Here is a 22,678-nt window from a genome sequence, read left to right as displayed (position 1 = left end):
CATATTGGAAGATCACTAGGCAGTCTGGGCTATGGGTGGTTAAATTTTGGCCTGCATAATACAGTGTAGATGCCCTTTGTTTGTAGTGCAGTGTGGGAAAACTTCACTGTCCACCAAACTTGACTTTCCAGAGGACATAGAAATTTGGCCAGTGCAATTGTGGGATACTTTTGACAGATTTCCAGAGCACAAGTCCAATAGAACTGGGGTTACAAGTGAGTGTAAACACTCAAGCTTCAGGTTACCAAACCCAGGATATGCTAACTTGTGTTCTTCTAACCCTGGGCTTTTGTTGTACTGTACACATACCCTGGATTGCTCAGCTACCTGCTTCCTTGCTAGATTGTGAGTGTAACAGAAAGAGCCAGATAGACAATCGATTAGTTCTGCCTGGGCCTAGTGCCTAGCAAAGACTGGCTCTCCTTTTGCACACAGCTATCTGGGGCAGCTCAGGAGAGGTGGAAAGGAGAAGAAACTAAAAACCCAACAACCAACTCTCTGATTATCTGCCCCAGAGCAGGTTGCTTCTAATTTATGCCAGCTGACTATATACTAGCAGGAAAAGCCTGATCACCGCATCCTTCAGAGTGCTGATTGTGGCTCCTTGGCCTTCCTGAAATAATAATTTGGCTGAATATAATATGGCTGAAAAGGTTGATACCACTGGTCTAGTTGGATATTCAACTCTGTATCTCCACTGCCATTACAGAACTTGAAAGACTTATTAGGGCTAGTGAGACAGACATGTATGCATAATATTAATTATGTGTAAGGTAATGCTGCATATCTCTCCTTAAAATAAACACACACACACACACACACACAGGAGGAATTCATCATTTACATTCTTTCTCAGAACATCCCGTTTTAGTGGGGGAAAAGCCAGATTAAAAAAACAACAACTGTATATTGGGTAAAATTCACACCATCTATCCTGGGAAAACAACATTTTTTGACAAGTGCATCTATATGAGTGCACAAGCATTTACTGAGGCGAGAGGAGATAATCTGATGGGCAATATCATGCCATCAATCTTTAAACAGACCTCCCCATTGACTTCAATCATACATTTACTCAAGTAGCAATGACACAATACTGCTCCATCTAAAGATAATGCAAAATAAAGAGGTAGAAGTATTCTGAGAGTGTAGCTTAGCTGAGGTATTAATAAGTTTCTTCACAGTTTTTACTCTCTTTACCATTAGGAAGTGACACCCATAACCTAGACAGTTTTTTAAATATAAGGTGGAATTGAAATTGGTCATTAAACATACTTCCAAATTTTTGATCTTTGTGGTTTTCATTTCAGGTGATAATTTACAAATGGGCATGGTACCATAGCAACATTTATTAAGAGTAAAGATTTCTGGCTTGTCCCAATTGATTTCATAACCTGAAAAAGCAGGAAAAAAGACTGGATGGCAGAAAATCGCATTAAAGAAGGGTACTAGGGTCTTAAAGAAATAGGGACAGGTCATCAGTGTTAAATGCTAACACAGAAACAGCATCTTCAAGCCCTGTATGTGTTCATGTCCCCTTCACTTCAATGGGAGTTTCAGTTATGCAGGGCTTGCAGGATCTGGCATTTAATATTGATGTCTCTTCAATGCAGCTCATGCTGGATGAGGACGAACATGAATTCAGTCACTAACACAAAGACTTGAGTTTTAGGCCTGGATTCTCAGATGCACCAGAACTGCACTCAGCACATGAAGGGGCAAAGATGGCTCTAAGCCACCAACATGATCTCATGATCACTGGAGGCTGCCCTGAGTTACACCCAGCTGCAACAAGGGCCATTCTTCAGCTGGGGATCTTTAGAACACACCCAGCTCTCAGAATGCCGCCTTCTCCTTCCTACATGCTTCCTCCACGGGGAAGCTAAGAGGAGATAGCCTAGAACCAGCCCAGAATTCCTCCACACTGTGTCCAACTAGGGTAGTTTTTGTGTCATGAGCTCTCCCACTGACTCATTATATAGCCTTGGGTAAGTGACTTAACTTCTGTGCTTGGCTTCCTAATTTTAAATTGGGAACAATACCATTTACCTACCTATCTCATGGAAGTGTTGTAAGTATCAGCCAATGTTTGTGGAGGGCTTAGAAAAGGTATGGTTTTATATAAGTGTTGCATTACTATTAAGTGAAGAAAAAGGAAAATGCCTTTGTCTTGCCAACTGTTGAACTCAAATCACGGTGTGTGCACTCCATGCAATTTTGATTAGCAACATTGTACCAGCCGACAGTATTATTCAGAGAGATCACAGTCAGAGGCCTGAAAGGTGAAGATGACCTATGTTAATTAGTCACTATATTTGGACTGACAACCTATTTACAGGTTCAGTGGGATTTTCTGCCTGTTCACTAAAGTTGGGGCAAACACAAATACAGTAGTTGTGAGCTCATCAGCACAATTTAAACTCTAAATACTATTGCATAATTACTGTAAAACTAATCTATACAGTTTTTGTACTGTATAACTATTTTGGCTACAGAGTGTGATTTTCTTTTTATACAAATAAGTACATGGGTAGAACTCTTAATGTGAATGCAGTTATACCAGTATAAAGGTGACTTCTACATATTTAGCTTGTTCCCCTTTCCATATGGCAATAAGTTATACTGTATAATGCACTTTTATACTGTATAAAGTGGTACAACTCGCGTGAGTGTGTGGCCAAGCCCTAAGAGAAGATACAATTATTTCTGTTTCCAGGGCCACTAAAACCATTTCAAGGAAGAGACCAGTAGTAGCTACATAATTGCTTTTCTAGTATAATATAGCAGCCACCTAACATAAGCCAAAATGAGAATGGGGGAAATGGTATATATGCACTTTAGTGATAAAATATCAGTGTTAACTGTTGAAACAAAAATGTTGTCCATGAAGTTCAGAATTCTAGTCAGCCAAATATGATATAACGGAAATACAGGACGAGGACAAGTGGTTTCACCAGTAATAAAGAAAATACAGATAAAGATGCTTTCATTCAATTTTCTTTATTACAAAAATGGAGATAGAAAGGTTACATAAAATAAAATGGACATTGAACAACAAATGGAAGACATGCATAAGGTTACATATATATATATGGACATTATGTTTGTAATGATGCTGAGGGACATTACATGTACACTATGCACACATTCTTCAGGGAAAAAGCTGAGGTGGCAGGAAAAGCCAATGGAGCAGAATGTCAGTGAAACAAGAAAGGAATGAGAAAAAAAATTAAAAGTTAATGTTTCACAAATTAATTATTAAAAACCCAGAAACTTTTTGTATTTAGAGTGTTTTTTTAGAAAACAGAAATTCACAGAGATTGTAGCACGTAAAATATGTTTCATAGTAGCAGAGTGAACACATAGTGTGTAACATTTTCAATGAAATAATACTGAAAATACACAACTGATCTGGTTTGCTTAGCTTGTGTTACAATTCAGTCAATGTGCATCCTGATAAAAATGTCATGCTTGATAAAAATAACTATTTCCCCATTTTACTGCATGTTGGATTTGTAAAATAAATATTCGATACCATTCACTGTAATAGCATAAAATGCAGTGTGTCCACAATGCCACATAATGATGCCAATTATAGTTTTGCTCAGGATAATGTACTATATATACTGTATAAAATAAAGATGTATGAAAACGGGTGTAACTAAGAACAATTTTCAAACCCAGTGCCTGAAAAAACTGTTAATTATCTGTAGGTAAGTCGCTCAGGCCCTATTCCTGCAAACATTTACATATGTGCTGAATTTAAACATATGAGTAGTCCCATTGACTTCTTAAAGTTAAGAACATGCAGAAGTCTTTGCAGGATTTGGGCCTGATACAACTGCTCCTTGCCTACACACTTTTATTTAATTGTATAAATTGTTTTTAGAAATATAGAATATGATAGATACTAGTTTATAATCTGCTGATGTTTACCAAGTAGAGTCCTAAAATAACCGTGCTATTCATGTGTTAATTTCTCAAACCTTAAAATGCCTGAACTTTCAGCTATTACATATAGCATATGAATAGTAAACTGGTACCCATCAAAAGAAGACTCATTCATTTGCTAATTTATATCAAATGCTCAGCTTGAAATCAGAGGTATATATACTATTGTCTGCTAAACTCGTATCCTCTCAATTCAGATTCTGTCAGGATAATAATGTCATGCTCATCTCCTACAGATTAACATAATTACACTTAATTTAATAAAGTAATTTTACTCTTTATTTTATGGAAAAAAAACTCCCCCCCCCCATATAGAAATCTATGGAGACACATCTACACCACTGAATGGTCTCATATATGGTATTAGAGTTTCTACTAGTTTTCTCTGGAGTGATATGATTGGAAGTCAAAAATAGTTGGACTATTTCTTAAAAACAGACTATTTGGAAAATGGTGGTTAAATGGATGGCTTTGGAGGGACATTTGGCCTTGCACCATTAAAGTGACTCCTGCAAAGGTGAAATACATCTTTGTTCATAGTACCCAAGCATGGGGTATATTCTACACAAATGAATTATGTGTTCCAAAGAAATGTACTTCTATAGAATAGGTTTACGGTTATGAAGAAATATTTGTCTTAATGGCCTGTTTTTATTATCTAAATACAGCTAACATTTATTATTAGACAATAGTTACAAAATATACAGGTTTTCTATGGGTAAAATCCTGGTCCCTTCAAAATCAATAGCAAAATTTCCATTGACTCCAGTGGGGCCAGGATTTCACCCAATATGTAATTTAAAGTGTACATCTGGGGAATAACAGCACTGGCTGCATTAGATACTTCCCTGGGGAAGGCAAGGACCAGACAATAATAGATTACATCAGGGGTCGGCAACGTTTGGCACGCGGCTTGCCAGGGCAAGCATCCTGGCGGGCCGGGCCAGTTTTATTTACCTGCTGATGTGGCAGGTTCGGCCGATCGCGGCCCCCACTGGTCGCGGTTCGCCGTCCCTGGCCAATGGGGGCGGCGAGAAGCGGCGTGGGCGAGCGATGTGCTGGCCGCGGCTTCTCGCCGCCCCCATTGGCCCAGGACGGTGAACCGCGGAGAGTGGGGGCCGCAATTGGCCGAACCTGCCAAGTCAGCAGGTAAATAAATTGGCCCAGCCCGTCAGGGTACTTACCCTGGCGAGCCGCATGCCGAATGTTGCCAACCCCTGGATTACATTATGCTAGCTCTTCTGAGATTTATTAGGAGCTGAAAGGAAGATGTGATGCAACTATGCAAGAAGGAAGCACAATTCTAACAGTTGACCATCGAGCCTCAAAAGATGTCTGACTGCTGTCAAGAGGGTACATGCTGACTATGCCACTGGTGTCAGGAAAAGGAAGCATGCAAGTTGGGATGGTAAACTGAGGAAAAAACTTATTTAGAACCAAAATGTAGATGTTAAACATCCTGGAGGGTGGAAGCACATTCTGAATGTGATTCTGAGAAGTATTTTCCTTCTGTGAATCATTGTGCAATGAATATCCAGTACAGAGGCAAAGCATGAGAAAACCCAGAGAGCAATCTCAACATTTTGATCACTTGCAGTCTCCTCATGGTTACCCTTTCATGACAACCTTTGTCAAACAGGTAATAAACCATTTAGTTCTCACATTTGTGTAGCTTCTTGATAGATAATACTGTAGATTCAGAGGTTAGCACAGGGATCGGCAACCTTTGGCATGCAGCCCATCAGGGAAATCCGTTGGCAGGCCAGGACAGTTTGTTTACCTTCAGCATCCACAGGTTCGGCTGATCGCAGCTCTCACTGGGCGCGGTTCGCTGTTCCAGGCCAATGGGGGCTGCGGGAAGCAGCGGCCAGCACATCCCTCGGCTCGTGCCACTTTCCACAGCCCCCATTGGCCTGGAATGGTGAACCGCGGCCAGTGGGAGCCACGATCAGCCGAACCTGCGGACGCTGCAGGTAAACAAACCATCCCAGGGTTGCCAGTCCCTGGGTTAGCATATAAGACTACATATGCTAAGTGTCCAATTCTGCAGATATTATATGTGCATTTCCTACTGTAGTGAATAGAACTGTTCTATGCATAATGAACACAGCTTATCAAGGATTGGGAGAACATTCTGGTAGACACAATAAACCATGTTTAATTGCAATAAACAATGTCATGAGAATGCAGTCATGTAAGTGCAGGCTTATTTATTGTTTTCCCTCTATTTTGCTTTGTACATTTGAAAAATGTGGCAAGACTTTAACAAGGAAAACACATAGACCCCACAGAAGGATAAAGCAGCCTTATATTGCCTTAATGGCAAGCTGGAGATTCCCCCACTGCCCCTGCAAATGGGGTGGGAGTGGCCATGGTGTGAGCACAGTGTACTCCGATGTTCCCCAGAAGCCATAGCGGTCCCTAGGAGGTCATTGTAGATTCCACAAGACATAGCAGCACTGAGGCTGTTCTAATTACTTCCAAAGGCCAAACTGTCCCGCAACAATACAGAGGATTGAAGAAGTTCAAAAAAATAGCATATAGTCAACTCCACCTATTGTGGTTCCTGTGCAGGAGATTGGAGCCCGTATCACATAAATCATTACAGTATAAGATTCCCTTTTGCCCTCTCATTCTTGTTTATTTAAGATGATTATCCAGTAGAACCTCAGAGTTAGAAACACCAGAGTTATGAACTGACCAGTCAACCACACACCTCATTTGGAATGAGAAGTATGCAGAAGGCAGCAGCAGAGACCAAAAAAGAAAAAAAAAAGCAAATACTCTACAGTACTGTGTTAAACGTAAATTACTAAAAAAAAGTTTTAAAAAACTATTTGACATGGTAAGGAAACTGATTCTGTGCTTGTTTAATTTAAATTAAGATGGTTAAAAGCAGCATATTTCTTCTGCAGTAATGTTTCAAAGCTGTATTAAGTCGATGTTCAGTTGTAAACTTTCGAAAGAACCATAATGTTTTGTGTTTTGTTCAGAGTTACAAACATTTCAGTTATGAACAACCTCCATTCCTGAGGTGTTCATAACTCTGAGGTTCTATTGTATTAGCCCTCTCATTAGCTGGTTGTACACTTAAAGTTGTATTTCAACACATTGTGAACAATGACAGGAGGACATTGGGTGATAGGAGCATGATTCTGGATTTGGCTCAGGAAATTATCATGCAGTTGAATTTGGTTATTTGCATACTATATATCTATTATGTTATTCCATTAGTTTAAATGTTGTAAATGTCATTTTCTGTTTTTACGTATAAAGTTCACATTTTCTGGGTTTTACTTCAATGTGGTCAGCTCTCTAAATCCATTATAGCTTTGAAATTGGACAGTACTTGGTGTTTGTTTATATTTATCTAGCAACAGAATTTAGGTATGTCCATTATACATTCAAAAATGTAAACATACAAAAATACAAATAAACACATTTTATTGCTAATGTATAAAATATAGGTAGCTTTTAGTGTATAGTATTATGTTGTTTTTATTTCTCTTTTTAGCCCAGTGTTTTATATTCCAATATCTCTATTGTTATAAATAAACCATTGTACACTGGCTTGTACTCCTATTATGTAAATCATTTGGCTGATAAATTATTTGTACCTGTTTGTAACTTGTCAAAATTCAGGAAACGAAAAAGATACAAAGGAAACCTCTTTGGGGAAGAATACAGTCCTAGATTTTAAAAGTTTTTAAATTGTAGCACAGTGAAGAATACTAAAACTATTGTTGCTTTGAGTTGCATCACAATATTGGGGAGGCTTATTTTTAAGTTCTCTGGGTCACTAATTAGGATTTCAGGCTCAAATTCAGTGTAATTTAGGACTTTAAAATTATGTTAAATGAAACAATGTCTAGGTACATGACAACGCTGGGAAAATGCTACATTTTCAATCATAAAAGCTAAAAGCCTTTTTAGAATTACTATATTTCAAGAATAACTTTACTTACCTAACATTTACGCCTTAATGACAGCAATGTATCAAATTATATCTGTGCACATCTATATACACCTCTACCCCGATATAATGTGACCCGATATAACACGAATTCGGATATAATGCAGTAAAGCAATGCTCCGTGGGGGCGGGGCTGCGCACTCCAGCGGATCAAAGCAAGTTTGATTTAACGCGGTTTCACCTATAACATGGTAAGATTTTTTGGCTCCCGAGGACAGCGTTATATCGGGGTAGAGGGTATCACTTAACTTTAGTTTGAGTTATAATCCAAAAGCTGGTAAGTATATATCTAGCAATTATTATTTCATCTGTAAGCACTTCCATTCTCTCTACTTCCCTGCTCTTTCTTGTGAGAAGGCATGATATTACAATTTCCTGTACAATAATCCTACTTTACTAATATTTTAAGGACAGGCATCTCAAACTATATTACAGACCAATACATACATCTCTATATTATCCCAGGAAACTGCTGTGTGACACAGTCTGAGTTATAGACCAAGAACATACTGGGCTTGATTCTCCTCTTACTTGCACTAGCTGAAAGACAATGTAACCTCATTAGGTCAGATCTTTGAGCCTACTCTAGTGATACAGAGCAGCTGTACAAACAGCTTAACTCACCCTTATTTATCCCTGCTGTAGAAGGTATGACCAGGGGAAAAGGGGTGGGGTCAGATGTCCTTATGCCCCATGAATCCCCAGCTGTACTAGGCAGCTAGCTGTAATTTACCAGTAGCCCTGAGATGTCTCTAATTTAACCTAGTGATTGGTCCAGTATCTTGTTGATCCCAGGGCCCTTTATTTTCCAGGGTGAAAAATGTTTTCAGTGCCCACCCACCACTCAAATGGAGTAAGCGACAAAACAAACCCACCCAAAACTCTATTATCAAAAAGAAACAAAAATGGGGATTTGGTAACCGAATGTGATGATTTGGTGCCCAGGAATGTTGGTGTCCGGGGTGTCTGCCCTGATTGCAGGCCCCTAAAGCCAGACCCTAGTCCCAAGATCAGGGGAAGAAGTACAAGTGACATAAAGCTTTCTCATTGTCTCCATTCCCTATGGGAACTATGACATAAATATGCTCCCTTGGGGAAAAGGGAATCCAGCTTGCCTCCTAAGACACAGATTTAACTCCCATTAAGGTTTTACTAAGTTTTCCATGAAGCTTCAGTGGGTCTTTAAATAGCTTCATCAGATTCTGTGTGCCTGCTCATTATCTTTCATTTATCAGAGGGGTAGCCATGTTAGCCTGGATCTGTAAAAGCAGCAAAGAGTCCTGTGGCACCTTATAGACTAACAGACGTATCAGAGCATGAGCTTTCGTGGGTGAATACCCACTTCGTCAGATGCAGAATTAAGGTTGCCGAGGCCTGTCCTTGTGTGCATGCACTATAATAATTTTTAATAATATGATAACATACTATTTTTTGAACAGGACCCTTGCCTCATTCAGTATAGAGCAGGGGTTGGCAACATTTGGCACGTGGCTTGCCAGGATAAGCACCCTGGTGGGCCGGGCCAGTTTATTTACCTGCTGACGCGGCAGGTTCGGCTGACCGTGGCCCCCACTGGCCGCGGTTCACCGTTCCAGGCCAATGGGGGAGGCGAGAAGCAGCGCAGGCAAGGGATGTGCTGCCCGCGGCTTCCCGCCGCCCCCATTGGCCTGGGTGCTTACCCTGGCGAGCCACGTGCCAAACGTTGCCAACCCCTGGTAGAGAGAATGGCTGGTGCTCACTAAATAAGCAGCTATTCAAATTTTTGTTTTCTCTTCCCTGTTCAATATGTGGCCCCAGGACTTATTTACTGCACACTATTTCAGTCCTGCTCTGAGGACAGAAATATTAATTTCCTCATGGGCTATTCTATGGTGCTCATTAATATAATATTTGAATGCTTCACAATGTGTGGTATTATTTCCATATTACATATGGGGAACAGAGGTATAGAAAGATTAAGGCAGGTTGCTATTGTCTATGTAGACTGTCACTAAAGGGACACTTTTTGCCAGTGTGTTTCATAACTGTTTGCTGACAGAAGAGGAAAGTTGAAACTCAGGCATCTCGGGCTTCATCTGGGATAAGCATGCTCTAGTGGTCACAGATCTCTCTGCCCTTTCTCCCCACCAAACCGGATCCCTTCTGCCTGGTGCCCTCCTGCCTGTCTTTGTCCTGTCTCTCCCACCCCTAGCTCTTCATCTGAGTCCCCTCCATGCCATTTCCCTTTCCCAGTCCTAATCGCTTTCCGTAGGCAATTCCAGGCTCCCCTTCTGAATCACAGTCTTCCCTCCAATGTGGTTTCCAGGCCCAGTCTCCCTCAACTGGGCTCCTCAGCCAAGAACTCTCTAGGCACCTTGCCTAATAAGTCCTATCATCACACTCACCCAGGATCCTTATCAATCTTAGTGTCCACTCACATCTCATTAGGTCTTCCAGAACCCTGGTGCTCCTGTTTTCCTCTGCTGCAAGTCCCATTTCCCATGCCTAGCCAGTCCCAGTCCCCCATCCTCTCCTAGTTTTCAGTCCCAGTGCTCTCCTCCCCACCAGCTCGCAGCCCCATTCTCCTTGTTCCAATCTACTTCCTCTGACACTGTTCATGCAGCTTTTGCTCTCTGCCTTCCAGTCAGTTTGCTTTCTCTTCCGCAGGGGGAGCACTGAAAGCACAACAGTCCCCAGGACCAAAGAGGCCACTGGCAGCAGGAAATAATATTTGCAGGGAAATTCCAGTTCAGAGCCTGTATCCTTGGGCTGAAGTATGATCAGCAGAAACAGACTCTGAAAATTTAGGTGCCAAACTCAATAAATCTCTACTGAACATGTGTGGACTGAGATTTTCATACGTTTATAACTAGACCAAATTTGGGCATTTCTTCATGGGGACAGCAAAAGCCACATTTCTTATACAAAGGCAACATGTCTTTGGGGCAAATTTCCAATATTTGCCCCAAAGCAAGGAGGCACTAGAATTTCTCAACAAAAAAGTGTGTACAATATTTTTTTTAGCATGGGAAAAACAATATATTTTCCCGAATCTTGTTTTCAGAAATGGCTGAAGAAAACATGAAACTGCCCCCACCCCGCATGCCCAAAGCCTGAGCCAGACACTCATTTAAAATTTTAGAACAAACTGTTAGAATCTGGCAGTTATAAGCAACTGAAAACAGGTTCTTCGACTGTAGTGTATTAGACAACCTGAACTACAATTGGCGATAACAACTCCACCTATAATCCATTTATTTATTATATATATAATGTATTTATATTATATATAAATACAATAGTTTCTATGAAAAATAATCTGTTTTTTCAGGGTCAGATCAAACAGTCGTTTCTGGCTTTGGGTTCCAACACAGTACAATACTTAAGCACATGTTTCGCTTAAGTTAGGGGGAATCTGAAGTGTCTTACTGAATTGCGGCCAAAATGCTGAATTAGCACGAGTAGGTATATTGACGAGAAAATCTGATTCTCCACTCTTTCACCCAAATTTTATGCTGGTGTAGCTTAATTCAAATTAATGGAATTACATTGATATAAAAAGGATGTAATATAGTCGGAGTGGGGGGGGGGAGCCAAGGGATGAAACCATGGCTCCATGTAAATCAGTAGGATTTTTGCCATTGATTTCAGTGGGGCCAGGATTTCACACAAAGTGGTTTCTGGATCAGAGCTTAAGTTTCCTAGTTGTACTAGATATTTCAGTTTATAGAGAGGGATGTCTTTCTATAAATGCATGTAAATCAGTCTTGGGAGTTACATATATGCATTTTGGGAAAAGGATACCCTCTTGGATGAGAGATCAGCCATGCAAGATCATTTTCCAAAAGGCCATATCTGATATGATATACAACAAATGGATTTACCAATTATCTTCTAAAGTGAAAGCTTTCAGGAATAATTTGAAACTGGTAAAAATTGTCATTTACCAGTTTTTAAATATGTGAAAACATTCCTTTACATTGGTGAAGATGCTCAGTTTTTCTTTAGCAGATACACTGATTTTGGCCAATCTTTCTTCAAATATAAGGTATATTTATAACCTTTTAAAAAAATTAAAAAGCACAGAATGAAAACAAAGAAAAACATTTAAAAATATTGTATAATTTTGTTCAATATCTCGATGTTTTGTCACAAGATCATACCGTACTGAAGAATAGCACAATTTCACAGCAGTAATTTTACTTTTTGAAAAGAGTTCTTAACATAAAGCTCAAGTTTCTGCCATACTCTGGAACCGCATTGCTTTCTAGGATTATTAAATATGTAATAGGATTATGAGTTCCACTCCTTTAGTTTCTGATACCATGATCAGATCCATATGGGTGAACCTTTACATCCATGTGGATCCTCACCATGAATGAATCTCTATGCACAAAGAAAGGTCTGCCGACATAGATCTAACGGCATGATCTGGCCTACTTTTTTAAGTATACCAACTGTGCAATAAACAGTTCAGATGAGCCATAACTATGTTAACTGTTCTTTGTTAAAGTTCAAGATAAAGAACTCTGAACTTGTCTTTCATGACCGACACATGCTATGGAAATAAGGGTTGGGAATGGCAGCTTTCTTTTTTCAAAAAGCAGGCACAGGGGCCGTAAGTGGTCATCACCTTGGGATATAACGGTGAAGGACCTATTATGTGGACAGAGGTATTTTGGTAGAGAGGAAAAAAGAAAGTAAAATAGATTAAATAGGGAAATTTACAAAGCTTAACTGAGATAGTGATGAATACTTTAAAACTATCCTATATTGTAAAGCATAAAAACTTGTAATATGCATAAAAATAGTACTAAATACCGCAAAAGTAACTAATGAAGTGGAATATTTGATAGAACAAATCATATATAAATACATTTTAAAATTCAGAGGGGCAGATATGGGATCAAACATGACAAACATGAGAACCCACTACACCCACAATGACATATACAAGTCTATGCACATGTCTCTTAAGTAAACGAACTATAACTGAGAAAAAAATGAATAAAATCATGAACATAGAACAGCCAATCATTGTCAGCTTGTGTTTGTTATGAGATATATGGTTTCTGTGTTGATAAAAAAGCCATTTGTGAGAATTTTTCGTGCATAGATTGATCAATTACTTCCATTATGATATTAATTGGAAATGTATACTTTAGAAGAGCTCCAGAAAGTCAAATTTTTATCCAGGTCTTCATTTATTTATCTCTTAAAAATAACATTCCCAGGGAAAAGAAGAGAACATGCTGCTTGTCTTATTAATAATATCAAAACATGCACAACAGACTTATGGCTACAATGAAAGAAAAACTAGCAGCATTTTGCTGCCATGATTGGCTTCCATTTTCACCTTTAGTGGCTTCACAGCATCTATCTGCATTGATGAAGATTGTTATAGAAAATGAGGAGTGTAAGAAAAAAGTAAATTTGAGAAAAAAGTGGAAAGGTTGTAAAATATGTGAGATAAAGTAAAAATTAAAAGAAAAAAAGCAAGAGTGGGAAAGAAAAAGAGAAAAAATAATTAATGCAATATTTACACAATGTCAAAGACAGTCACTCTAAAACAGTCTCTCTAACAGTAAAAACAAATTATGTTGAAAATATTGACAAAAGTTGTATTTTTTAAAGTGAAAAATGAGTTCCTTTGAAGTTGCAGGAATGACAAAACTGGATACCAAAATGTTTAATCCACACAATAAGTAGCATCTCTATGTAGCAACACATGCTTCCCCACAATGGCCCAATAATCTGTGTCAACATTACTCTGGAGGAAACACTTTCATGGGCATGAGGGATATTTACTCTCCTTGCTTCAGGACCTAATCCAGCACAGTACTTATGGACATTCTTGGTTTTAAGCATAGGAGCAGTCTCATTAAGCAAGCCTAAGTGTTTTGTTGAATTAGGTCCTCAATCTATCGTCTCTATACTGAGCAAGAGCTTAGTGAACATTGGGGATGGAGGGGACTGAAACCTTTCACTTCAATATATTCATGACCCCTTTTATTCACTGCCACAAAAATTCAAATAAGCTCATCTTTGTTTGGAAGAATGTGGAAAGAGAAAGGGTTATAAATGCTCAAGAAAAGATGAATTTATCTGAGTACTTATGGTGCAGTGTTTGACAAACATCCTAAATCAGGAAACAGTCACCTGATTCAGGAAATGAAACACCCAGCATGATTTACAAACAGTGGATACTTGAAGCAGTTGTGAAGAGTAACCCATAAGCTAAAATATTTTCACTTACATTAATTGTCGAACAATTGTGAAAAATGAACAAATTCATAAAAATGAAGTGTCTGTTCATGGCTCATTCATGCACACAAAGCAAAACTAGGTTTGCTAAATAAATTGTTGTGCAAATTCACCCAGCTCTTATGTTCAGACTGCCACAAGAGTGCCACTGTGTGTGGCTGGTCTTTGCAATATTGTTTACTTGGAATTTGAATGAGACTGTTGAACTCATTTCAAACAGGCCACTGAATTAATGTCGGAGGCTATAGCCTTCCAGACTAGTGGGAAAATGTTCCATGTCCAATTACCCATCCTCTGAGACTGTTACTCATCACAAATGCCACTTTCGATGACTATTTCAGTGTATTGTGTGAAGCATTATGTGTACAGTCCCCATTGGTATTTATGGCTGTGGCAGAGCTAATTTCAGTATATTATGTTGAATATTTACTTTTCTGGCATGTAATCTATACCCCAATTATGTAATTTTGTCTGGAAATACAAAATGTTTATATATTTGAATTTACAAAACTGCACATTAAGATTTCTGAGAAAATATGATGAAACAGCAATTAATATAGGGTTATGGATATTGACCAAAATAAGAAAGGTAGGTGGATTTATCGAAAACAATTCAAGTGTAGAAAATCTGGTCTAGAGACAGCAATATCACTGGAGACATTGAATTCAACTGACTTAAAAATGTGAATTTTCAAGACTGGTAATCGTGAAAGTAGGAAGAAACCACAAGAATCAAATATAGTCCAAACCATACTGTTTACATTCCTTATTAAAATTATTATTGTCATTATTTCAATGATAGTAGCACATACAGGCCACAACCAAGATGGGGCCTCATTGTGCAAGGGACTGGACAAACACATAGTAGGAGATAGTCCCTGTTGTGAAGAGCTTGCAGTCTAAACAGACAAAAAAGACAGAGGGTGGGAGATAGGAAGTATTTCCCCTCTCCCCCCTTTTGCAGATGTAGAACTGAAGCACAGGAAGTATAAATAACTTGCCCAAGGTCACACAGGAAATCTGTGAAAGAGCCAGGGCTTGAACCTGCATCAACGGTTATCAATACACTTTAAACTTTGCTTACAACATTCATAACTTTGCTCTTGTGTGCATATGATTTTTACAGAAACAACGGACATTCTTCAAATATTCATACAATCAAAAACCTATTTCCATGAGAATTCTTGTAATAATGAGTTGAAAAGACATAATGTGATAAAACCAACCAGTTACTGGGAATGTGTGCAGATGTTCATGAGACTGGGTCTGCAGTATTTTATTTTACACAGAATACTTTTTTCCCAATAGTCAAAACTATCAGACCTTTTCAAAAGCAACATTTTTCTTTATGAAATATAAAAGAAATCAACCTGGAAAGAAACAGGTTGTTTTTTCTTGAGACTCGTGGAAGTTACTTTGCTAAAATTTTAATATCTAAGAAAATTTTTCACCAGCTTAATTGATTTCTGACAGCTTTTTCATATAAATCTTTCAGACATACATTTACATCAGAAATATTCTTTAAAATGTCATCTCTAATTCGATACACTAGTGGACTTTTAAAATTGTAAAGCAACATGCTAGCAATTACATTTAATATGACAGCTAACTTTTGTGAATGAAAGTATTGTATATTTAAATGGTGGTTAAGCATTTCAATGTTCTGCTATGCCTAAAAAGCCTATTTTTATTCAAATTATAAGATAACGTTTAAAAATTGCCCCATTTACAAGGAAAAAAATGTGAAAACTATTATGCATATTTTTGTTGAAGTGGAAGTTTTGTGCAATTTGAGTAGGGATGGGCCCTCTATTAGTGGTAAGAGTCTGTGGCAGCAGTCATGCCTAGTAGTAGGGGAACACGGGCCCTCCCACTGCACCAGATTCTGACCAAGGGGCCTCTTGGGCACTGTAAGGAAGGCATCTACTACCTGAAGTCCAGCTAACACACTTCTCTGGGTTTCTTACTACTTCTCTGTCCATCCTGGCTTCATGCTGCAGTCATCCTTCTGGGGATACTGTCCTGGTGTAACCCCTCCATAGCAGCGAGTGCAGGTCTGTTTCTCTCTGCCTGCCACCTCGCTGTGCTGAACAGACTCCCTTTTGAGCCCCTCTTCCAACTGAAGCATACCCAGCAGGCCTTCCAGGGTAGGTCTGCCTGGGTCCACAGTTGTTCCTGTCCCCCTCTCTCGCCACTGTGGGGTCTATCTACCCCATGGACCTCTCCCCTTAAGTTCAGCGCTGGGGTGTCCAAGTCTAAGGCTTGCATTCCCCCACCCCAAGGAAAGAAATCTGCATTCTGATGTTTATTCCCTGGCCTATGGGCTACCTAGAACGTGTAGGGTTGTAAGGCTAAATACCATTTCATAATCCAGGGATCGGTGTCTTTCATGCAATTTAGACAGTGGCAGGATGTGTGGTCGGTTATCAAAAAGATTGAGGTTTCTCAGTAGGTAATACCACAATGCTTCTATGGCCCACTTCACCATCAAGGTTTCTTCTTCTATAGTCAAATAGGCCTTCTCTCTGTGAAATATTTTCTAGCTGATATAGATGATTGGATACTCTTCCTCACCCAAATTTCAGGACTACACTGCCACTAACCCCATGTCTGAAGCATTTGTGTGGAGTATGAACCATCATGTGAAGTCAGGGTGGCAGAGGACTGATTCTTTGCTTAGAACGTCTTTCAAGGTCCTAAAGGCTGTATCGTAGACTTTGGACCAGGCAACCCTCTTGAGGCTAGAGTTCTTCACTAAGTGAATGAGGGGAGCCATTAGTATGATAAAGCTGTGTATGAGTCATCTATAGAAGCCAGCCAGACCCCCAAATCCTCTAACCTGTTTCTTTGTTATTAGTATAGGGCAATTGATCAAGGGATTTAGACCTTCCTAATCAAAGGTATAAGTTTGCCCCTTCTAACGGAGTATCCCAGTATCCCATTTCATTACTTCATGAAACCCCAACCAACTCTTGGATGGATTTGCCATGAGGCCATCTTTCTCAAGGGCTTGTAGGGCCGCTGATATTCACTCGAGGTGTTTCTTCTATTCGTAACTGTAGTGACTATATTGTCTATGTCAGCTGCCATGTGCTGGCCTCATGGTCGCAGGACTATGTCCATCAGACATTGGAAGGTGGCCACTGCCTCATGAAGGCCAAAGGGAATGGTCTTAAAATGGTACAGTCTGGCCAAAAGGACTTGTGAAGGCCATTTTCTCTTGAGATCCCTTTGTTGGGGGGGGGGATCTACCAGTGGCACTTGGCCAGATCCAACTTCAAGCTATACTTTGTGTCCCCCAATCACTCCAACAACTCCTCGACTTGATGCATGGGTTATGCATCAAATGTGAATATCATGTTCACTTTTCTAAAGTTGATACAAAACAGATTTGTCCTGTCTGCCTTGAGCACCAACAGAATGGGGCTTTGCCACCTGCTGTGAGATTCTTCTACCATCCAGAGGTGCAACATCACTGGCAGCTCCTGATAAACAGCATCCCACATCTTCCTGGGTAGGGGGTCAGTGGTTTTGGTGGATCTTTCAGCTGGGCCCCAGAGTGATTTGGTGACAAATCAGCCAGGTTTGTCCAGTTTGTGACGAGAACACAGAAAAGAAATATCAGACCATCTATCTGAACCCATTGGGCAAGAGCCCTTCCCCCAAGAGAATTGTGTCTGAGACCTGCAGTAAGAGACTCTAGATTTGGGGGGAAGGGTGTTATGAATAAGCTTGTGCAGCCTCGCCATGCCTTCAGAAGGTTTATGGGATAAATCTGGGTCTCTTTCTTTTCTGGTTTGCCAGATCTCATAATCCTATCCGGCATACCACCTCAAAGAGCCGTTGGCACCTAGCCATTCATTTTGATTCTGAGCTGGGCAACAACAGCAGTACCCTGTCACTGGGAAAGAATTCACATGGGCAGTGACCCTGTTGTAGGCTTGCTCTTGATACTCTTGGGACTAAGTGTTTTTCCTTTTCTAAAGCCTTTCGAGACTTCAGCTTTTCTCATACCTGTAGCATGTATTGTACTTACCTGGAGCCTCTGGGCTCTTTCTCCTCCAGGTTTCCTGAACTAGGTCTAGGGTCCCCTGGGGTTGTCTCCTATATAATCACTTGACGGGTGAGAACCTTGTTGAGGCCTGGGGAGCCTTAGGTTCTGCAAATAGGAGCCGCCATAACAAACAATCCCAGTGGCAAGAGTCTTCAGCCATGAACTTTCTCAGGATTCCCTTCAGGGTCCCACTGAAGCATTTTAGTTGCCCATCCGTTGGTGGGTGGTAAACTGATATTCTCTGAGATTTGATTTTCAGTAGCTAACATAGCTAGATAACATAGATTAATTAGTCGTGACATGAAATTCATCTCCTGGTCTGCAATTATTTCATTTGGGATTTCCACCCAGGCAAACCTTTTTGAGTTCTGTTGCTATGATTGCTATGTAGGTCATTCAAAGTGGAATGGCCTGGTAATATATGTCACATAATCCATGATTATCAGCACGTGTTGGTGTCCATTCATGCTTTTTTCTAAACAGTCCTATCAAATCCATGCCAATCCTTTCAAAGGGGATGTCTACTATCATTATTGGGAGGGCCCTTGGAGTGTTCTTGGGTCCTGTGAACTGACACTCTGGACAGGCCATGAAGTAATCCCTTACTTCTTTCTAGATGCCTGTCCAATAGAATTGGTAGATAATTCTCTCCAGGGTTTTCTCCCTCCACTGGTAACCAGTGCACAAAAACAAATGCACACGTCAAAATAGTTCCCTCTGAAAGGGACAAGGTACCGGAAGTTGGGCCCAAACCTTGGCCTCGTGGTCGTGTAGAATCCAGTACAGTCATTTCTCTCTCAACTCAATATATGGCCATTGTTTAAGTTTATGTCAATTGTTTACTTCTCTATTGACAGCTGTTCATATGTCCGGGACAAGGTTGGGTCTCCCTTCTGTTCCCCTATGGAATCCCTGTTTTGGGTCAGCCATTCCCTACTCAAGTGGTCTTGAGTTAGCTGGTCCTGCTGGTCCCTCAGGGGTCCCCTCCCCTGGAGCTTCTTGCACTCCTGCAAGACCAGTTCCATGATCCAGCCTTCTCTGACATTGGAAGTACAGTCACCCCCCACAGTCAAATCATTCTCCTGAACTTGCATTCACAGCCCCAGACCACTGGGTAGTCCAGAGATGCCAACCCCCACATCACAGAGAGTTTTGGTGTGGTTTCCCAAGATAAGCTGTAACTTCTTTGTGGGGTATGGGTGCATGTCTCTGTGTATACAGTGAAGGAAAATAGTGGCAGTTAACATCCCAATGACCTCAGCCAGCTTTTCCCTTATGAGGGCCTGTCTATATCTTGAATCTATTAAGCCTATCACTTCAGACCCATAGACCCTCAGTGGGCTACCATCTTGGTTGGACCCTTCTTGCAGGCTCTGGGGGGCAGCTGTCCAGGCTTGCCCTTAGCTACAATCCATGAAGGGGTAGTAGCGTTGAAAAAGACTATGCTGCTCACACTTGAAACGACTGCCTGCCTGCAGGGCTGCTGTCTTTCCCCACTACATTGGGGATGCCACCTTAGTTCCCTCCACTGCACTTGGTCTTTCACATTCAGTGATGGCCTAACCTCAGGGCTCCCACCCTTGAGGGCTGAGGGGGGGAGGTGGCTGTTAAGCTGTCACAAAATTTTCAGTGAGGCCTACTGCCTCTGACAGATCATCTGGCTGGTGTCTCTGCACCCACTCTTATCTCCCAACCAAAAAAAAAAAAAAACTGGATAAATTACTTAAGTACATTATCCTCTGTCACTTGTACCCCAGTTCACCCATCTGGGATTAGCCAATGCCAGCAATAATATTTCAAGCACTGGGCCATGACCTGGGAGTGGGCCCCTGGTGGGTACCTTTCTCTCTGGAAGCATTGGCAGTACATTTCTGGGGAGATATCAAAATAGTCTAAAAGAACAGTCACAATCAGATGGTAGTCTCAAGCATCCATGGGATCCTTGGGCTGGCCTGGTCAGGTATGAGGGCCAGAAGTGTGGCCCAGTGATCTGGCGGCCACTCCACCACAGTAGCCACATGTTCAAATGTCACTAAGAAGGCTTTGTGGTTATCCTCTGTGCCCATATTTGTTAGCTTGACCAGGATCCGTGACATCAGGACCTTCCCAGAGGACTCTGGCCTCTGATTAGTGGTGGCTCCAGAACGTTGTAGGAGTGTTGCCATCTGCTGGACCAAGTGTTCTTGCTACTCTTGATGTTGTGTGGTCAGGTCTCAAATGAATTGCTGCTACTGCTCCTGTGGCTGTTGAGCTGCTTGCTGCTGGTGTTGTGCAGCCATCTGTTGTAGTAATTGCCTTTTGACGTTGGCTTTCCACGATCCATTTCAGCAGCTTCTCCACATCTATGTTGTCTTGTTGTAGGCTTTTTTTGTTTGTATTTTTCTCTCTTTGTTTGTATTATGTCCTTCATCAGGACTGGGCTGTCAAGCACACATTCTCTACCAGCTGTGAGCGGGGGCGAGCCTCCTTATCTATTGATAAGAGACTGTGGCGACAGCTCCATCTAGGTAGGGGAACCAGGGCCTCCCACTTCACCAAGTACTGATCCAGGGGCCCTCTTGGTTGCCATAAGGAAGGCATCTGCTATCTGAGGTCCATATCATCCCTTGGGTCTCTTCATACCGCTCTGTCCTCCTTGGCATGTGTCATGGCCTGCAGTTGTTCCTTGCAACATGGCCCATGAGTGGGGAGTCCTGGCTTCATGCATAAATCCCTCCCCTTGGAATTACTTTCCTGGCATAATCCCTCTGTAGCAGTTAGTGCAAGTCTGTCTATCTATGCCTGCCACCGTGCTGTGCTGAAGAGACTCCCTTTTAAGCTCCTCCTCCACCTGAAGCATGCCCAGCAGGCCTGTCAGGGTGGGGCTTCCTGGACCCAGAGTTGTTACTGTCCCCCTGTCTCTCCACTGCAGGGTTTATCCACCCCATCCCAGCCACAGAATATAATTTTTCAATAGTTGAGAGCTTTTCTTGTCTTTAGTGATGTGTAGTTCTTCTGGCTCCATAGGTATCTGGATGCCTATATTTCAAAAAGTGACTAGAGATACAGAGTACTGAATTTTTCAGAGTTCTGTCTGAGACACCAAAAAGGGTGGGGACATAGCACTTTCTGAAAATCAAGCCTCTCCACAAATGTCAGGCACCCAAAATGGTGCACCTAAAATCATTAGCAACTTTTGACAACCTAGGGCTGAGTATTCTTTATCTTGTTTAGTTAATGTTCAGATTTAAAGGCCCTCCATTTATGAGTACCAGTGAGGGGTTAGTATGCTATTATGGTGTGTTATCAGACATTTGGTTCACCTCAAAAAGGAGATTAGTAACCTTGAATGCAAAGTTCTTATTAGATAATGCTGTATTTTTATTATTGTGATTAGATATCATTGTGATCACATTACTATGCATTTTTTTTCTATGTACTTACCTGGAGTTGGATTATGCCATGCTCACTCAAAGTGAGTAATATTTTATCCTGTAAATATCCCCATTGCAATTAAAATACTACTTGATGTGAGTAAGAATGATGGAATCTGGCTCACAGAAATCAATGACACTACTCACCAAATAATTTGCTACTCTATGTGATTAAAGTAGGCAGAATTGTGATCTTACTGACAGACAAACCTCAAGATGCTTGGCGATTTGGTGTGATTAAACAACTAAACAACTGGCCTATCCGAACCTTTGGGGTCTATGTGCTGGAAATCTGCTAATACTAGCACTAGACTTTGTCTGCACAAAATGCAAGCTGGTCTCCATATTGGAGGAGAAGGTTCGAGGGCTGGAGAAACAAGTATCAACTCTGCGTTGCATAAGGGAAAATGAAGATTTCCTGGACAGACGTCAGGAGATGCTTCTACGGCCACAATGTTCTGAAGATTCAGAGCAGGCGCAGCAGGGACAGAAGGATTGTGAGGAGGTTTGGCAGCATGTGACCTCCAGAAGAAGAAAGAGGAGCGTCCATGCACCAGCAATGGAGATACAGGTGAGGAATCGTTTCCATGTTCTCTCTACAGGTGCTAATGCGGAGAGTAGACTAGATGGCCCATCTGAGGGAAGGGAGCAGAAGGAGACTCCACCGATTGGAAGGCAAAAGATGCACTGTCCTAGGGATGGGGGTTCCACGACCACCACTCCCAAGAGGAGGAGGAGGGTGGTGGTGGTCGGGGACTCCCTCCTCAGGGGGACTGAGTCATCTATCTGCCGCCCTGACCGGGAAAACCGAGAGGTCTGCTGCTTGCCAGGAGCTAGGATACACGATGTGACGGAGAGACTGCCGAGACTCATCAAGCCCTCGGATCGCTACCCCTTCCTGCTTCTCCACGTGGGCACCAATGATACTGCCAAGAATGACCTTGAGCGGATCACTGCAGACTACGTGGCTCTGGGAAGAAGGATAAAGGAGTTTGAGGCGCAAGTGGTGTTCTCGTCCATCCTCCCTGTGCAAGGAAAAGGCCG

General features: G+C 41.2%; 1 protein-coding gene across 2 annotated transcripts in view; it reads right to left on the bottom strand.

Moving 5' to 3' along the window:
- The window catches only part of NCAM2 (neural cell adhesion molecule 2), a 529,484-nt gene that overhangs the window by 33,818 nt on the left and 472,988 nt on the right, over nucleotides 1-22,678 (bottom strand). The window contains exon 16 of one of the 2 annotated variants that reach the window (XM_054047474.1): nucleotides 12,959-13,283. The exons of the other annotated variant lie outside the window; for it this stretch is intronic. Coding sequence (XP_053903449.1) covers nucleotides 13,177-13,283 — 107 coding nt within the window. The 3' untranslated portion in view covers nucleotides 12,959-13,176. Of the gene's footprint in view, nucleotides 1-12,958; nucleotides 13,284-22,678 lie in introns of those variants that run through there. 2 annotated transcript variants of the gene reach the window in all.

The sequence above is a fragment of the Malaclemys terrapin genome, chromosome 1 (assembly GCF_027887155.1).
Source record: "Malaclemys terrapin pileata isolate rMalTer1 chromosome 1, rMalTer1.hap1, whole genome shotgun sequence".
In the NCBI taxonomy this organism is placed as follows: Eukaryota; Metazoa; Chordata; order Testudines; family Emydidae; genus Malaclemys; species Malaclemys terrapin.
Note: the sequence above shows the minus strand (reverse complement) of the source record. Positions and strands in the feature narration are given on the sequence as shown.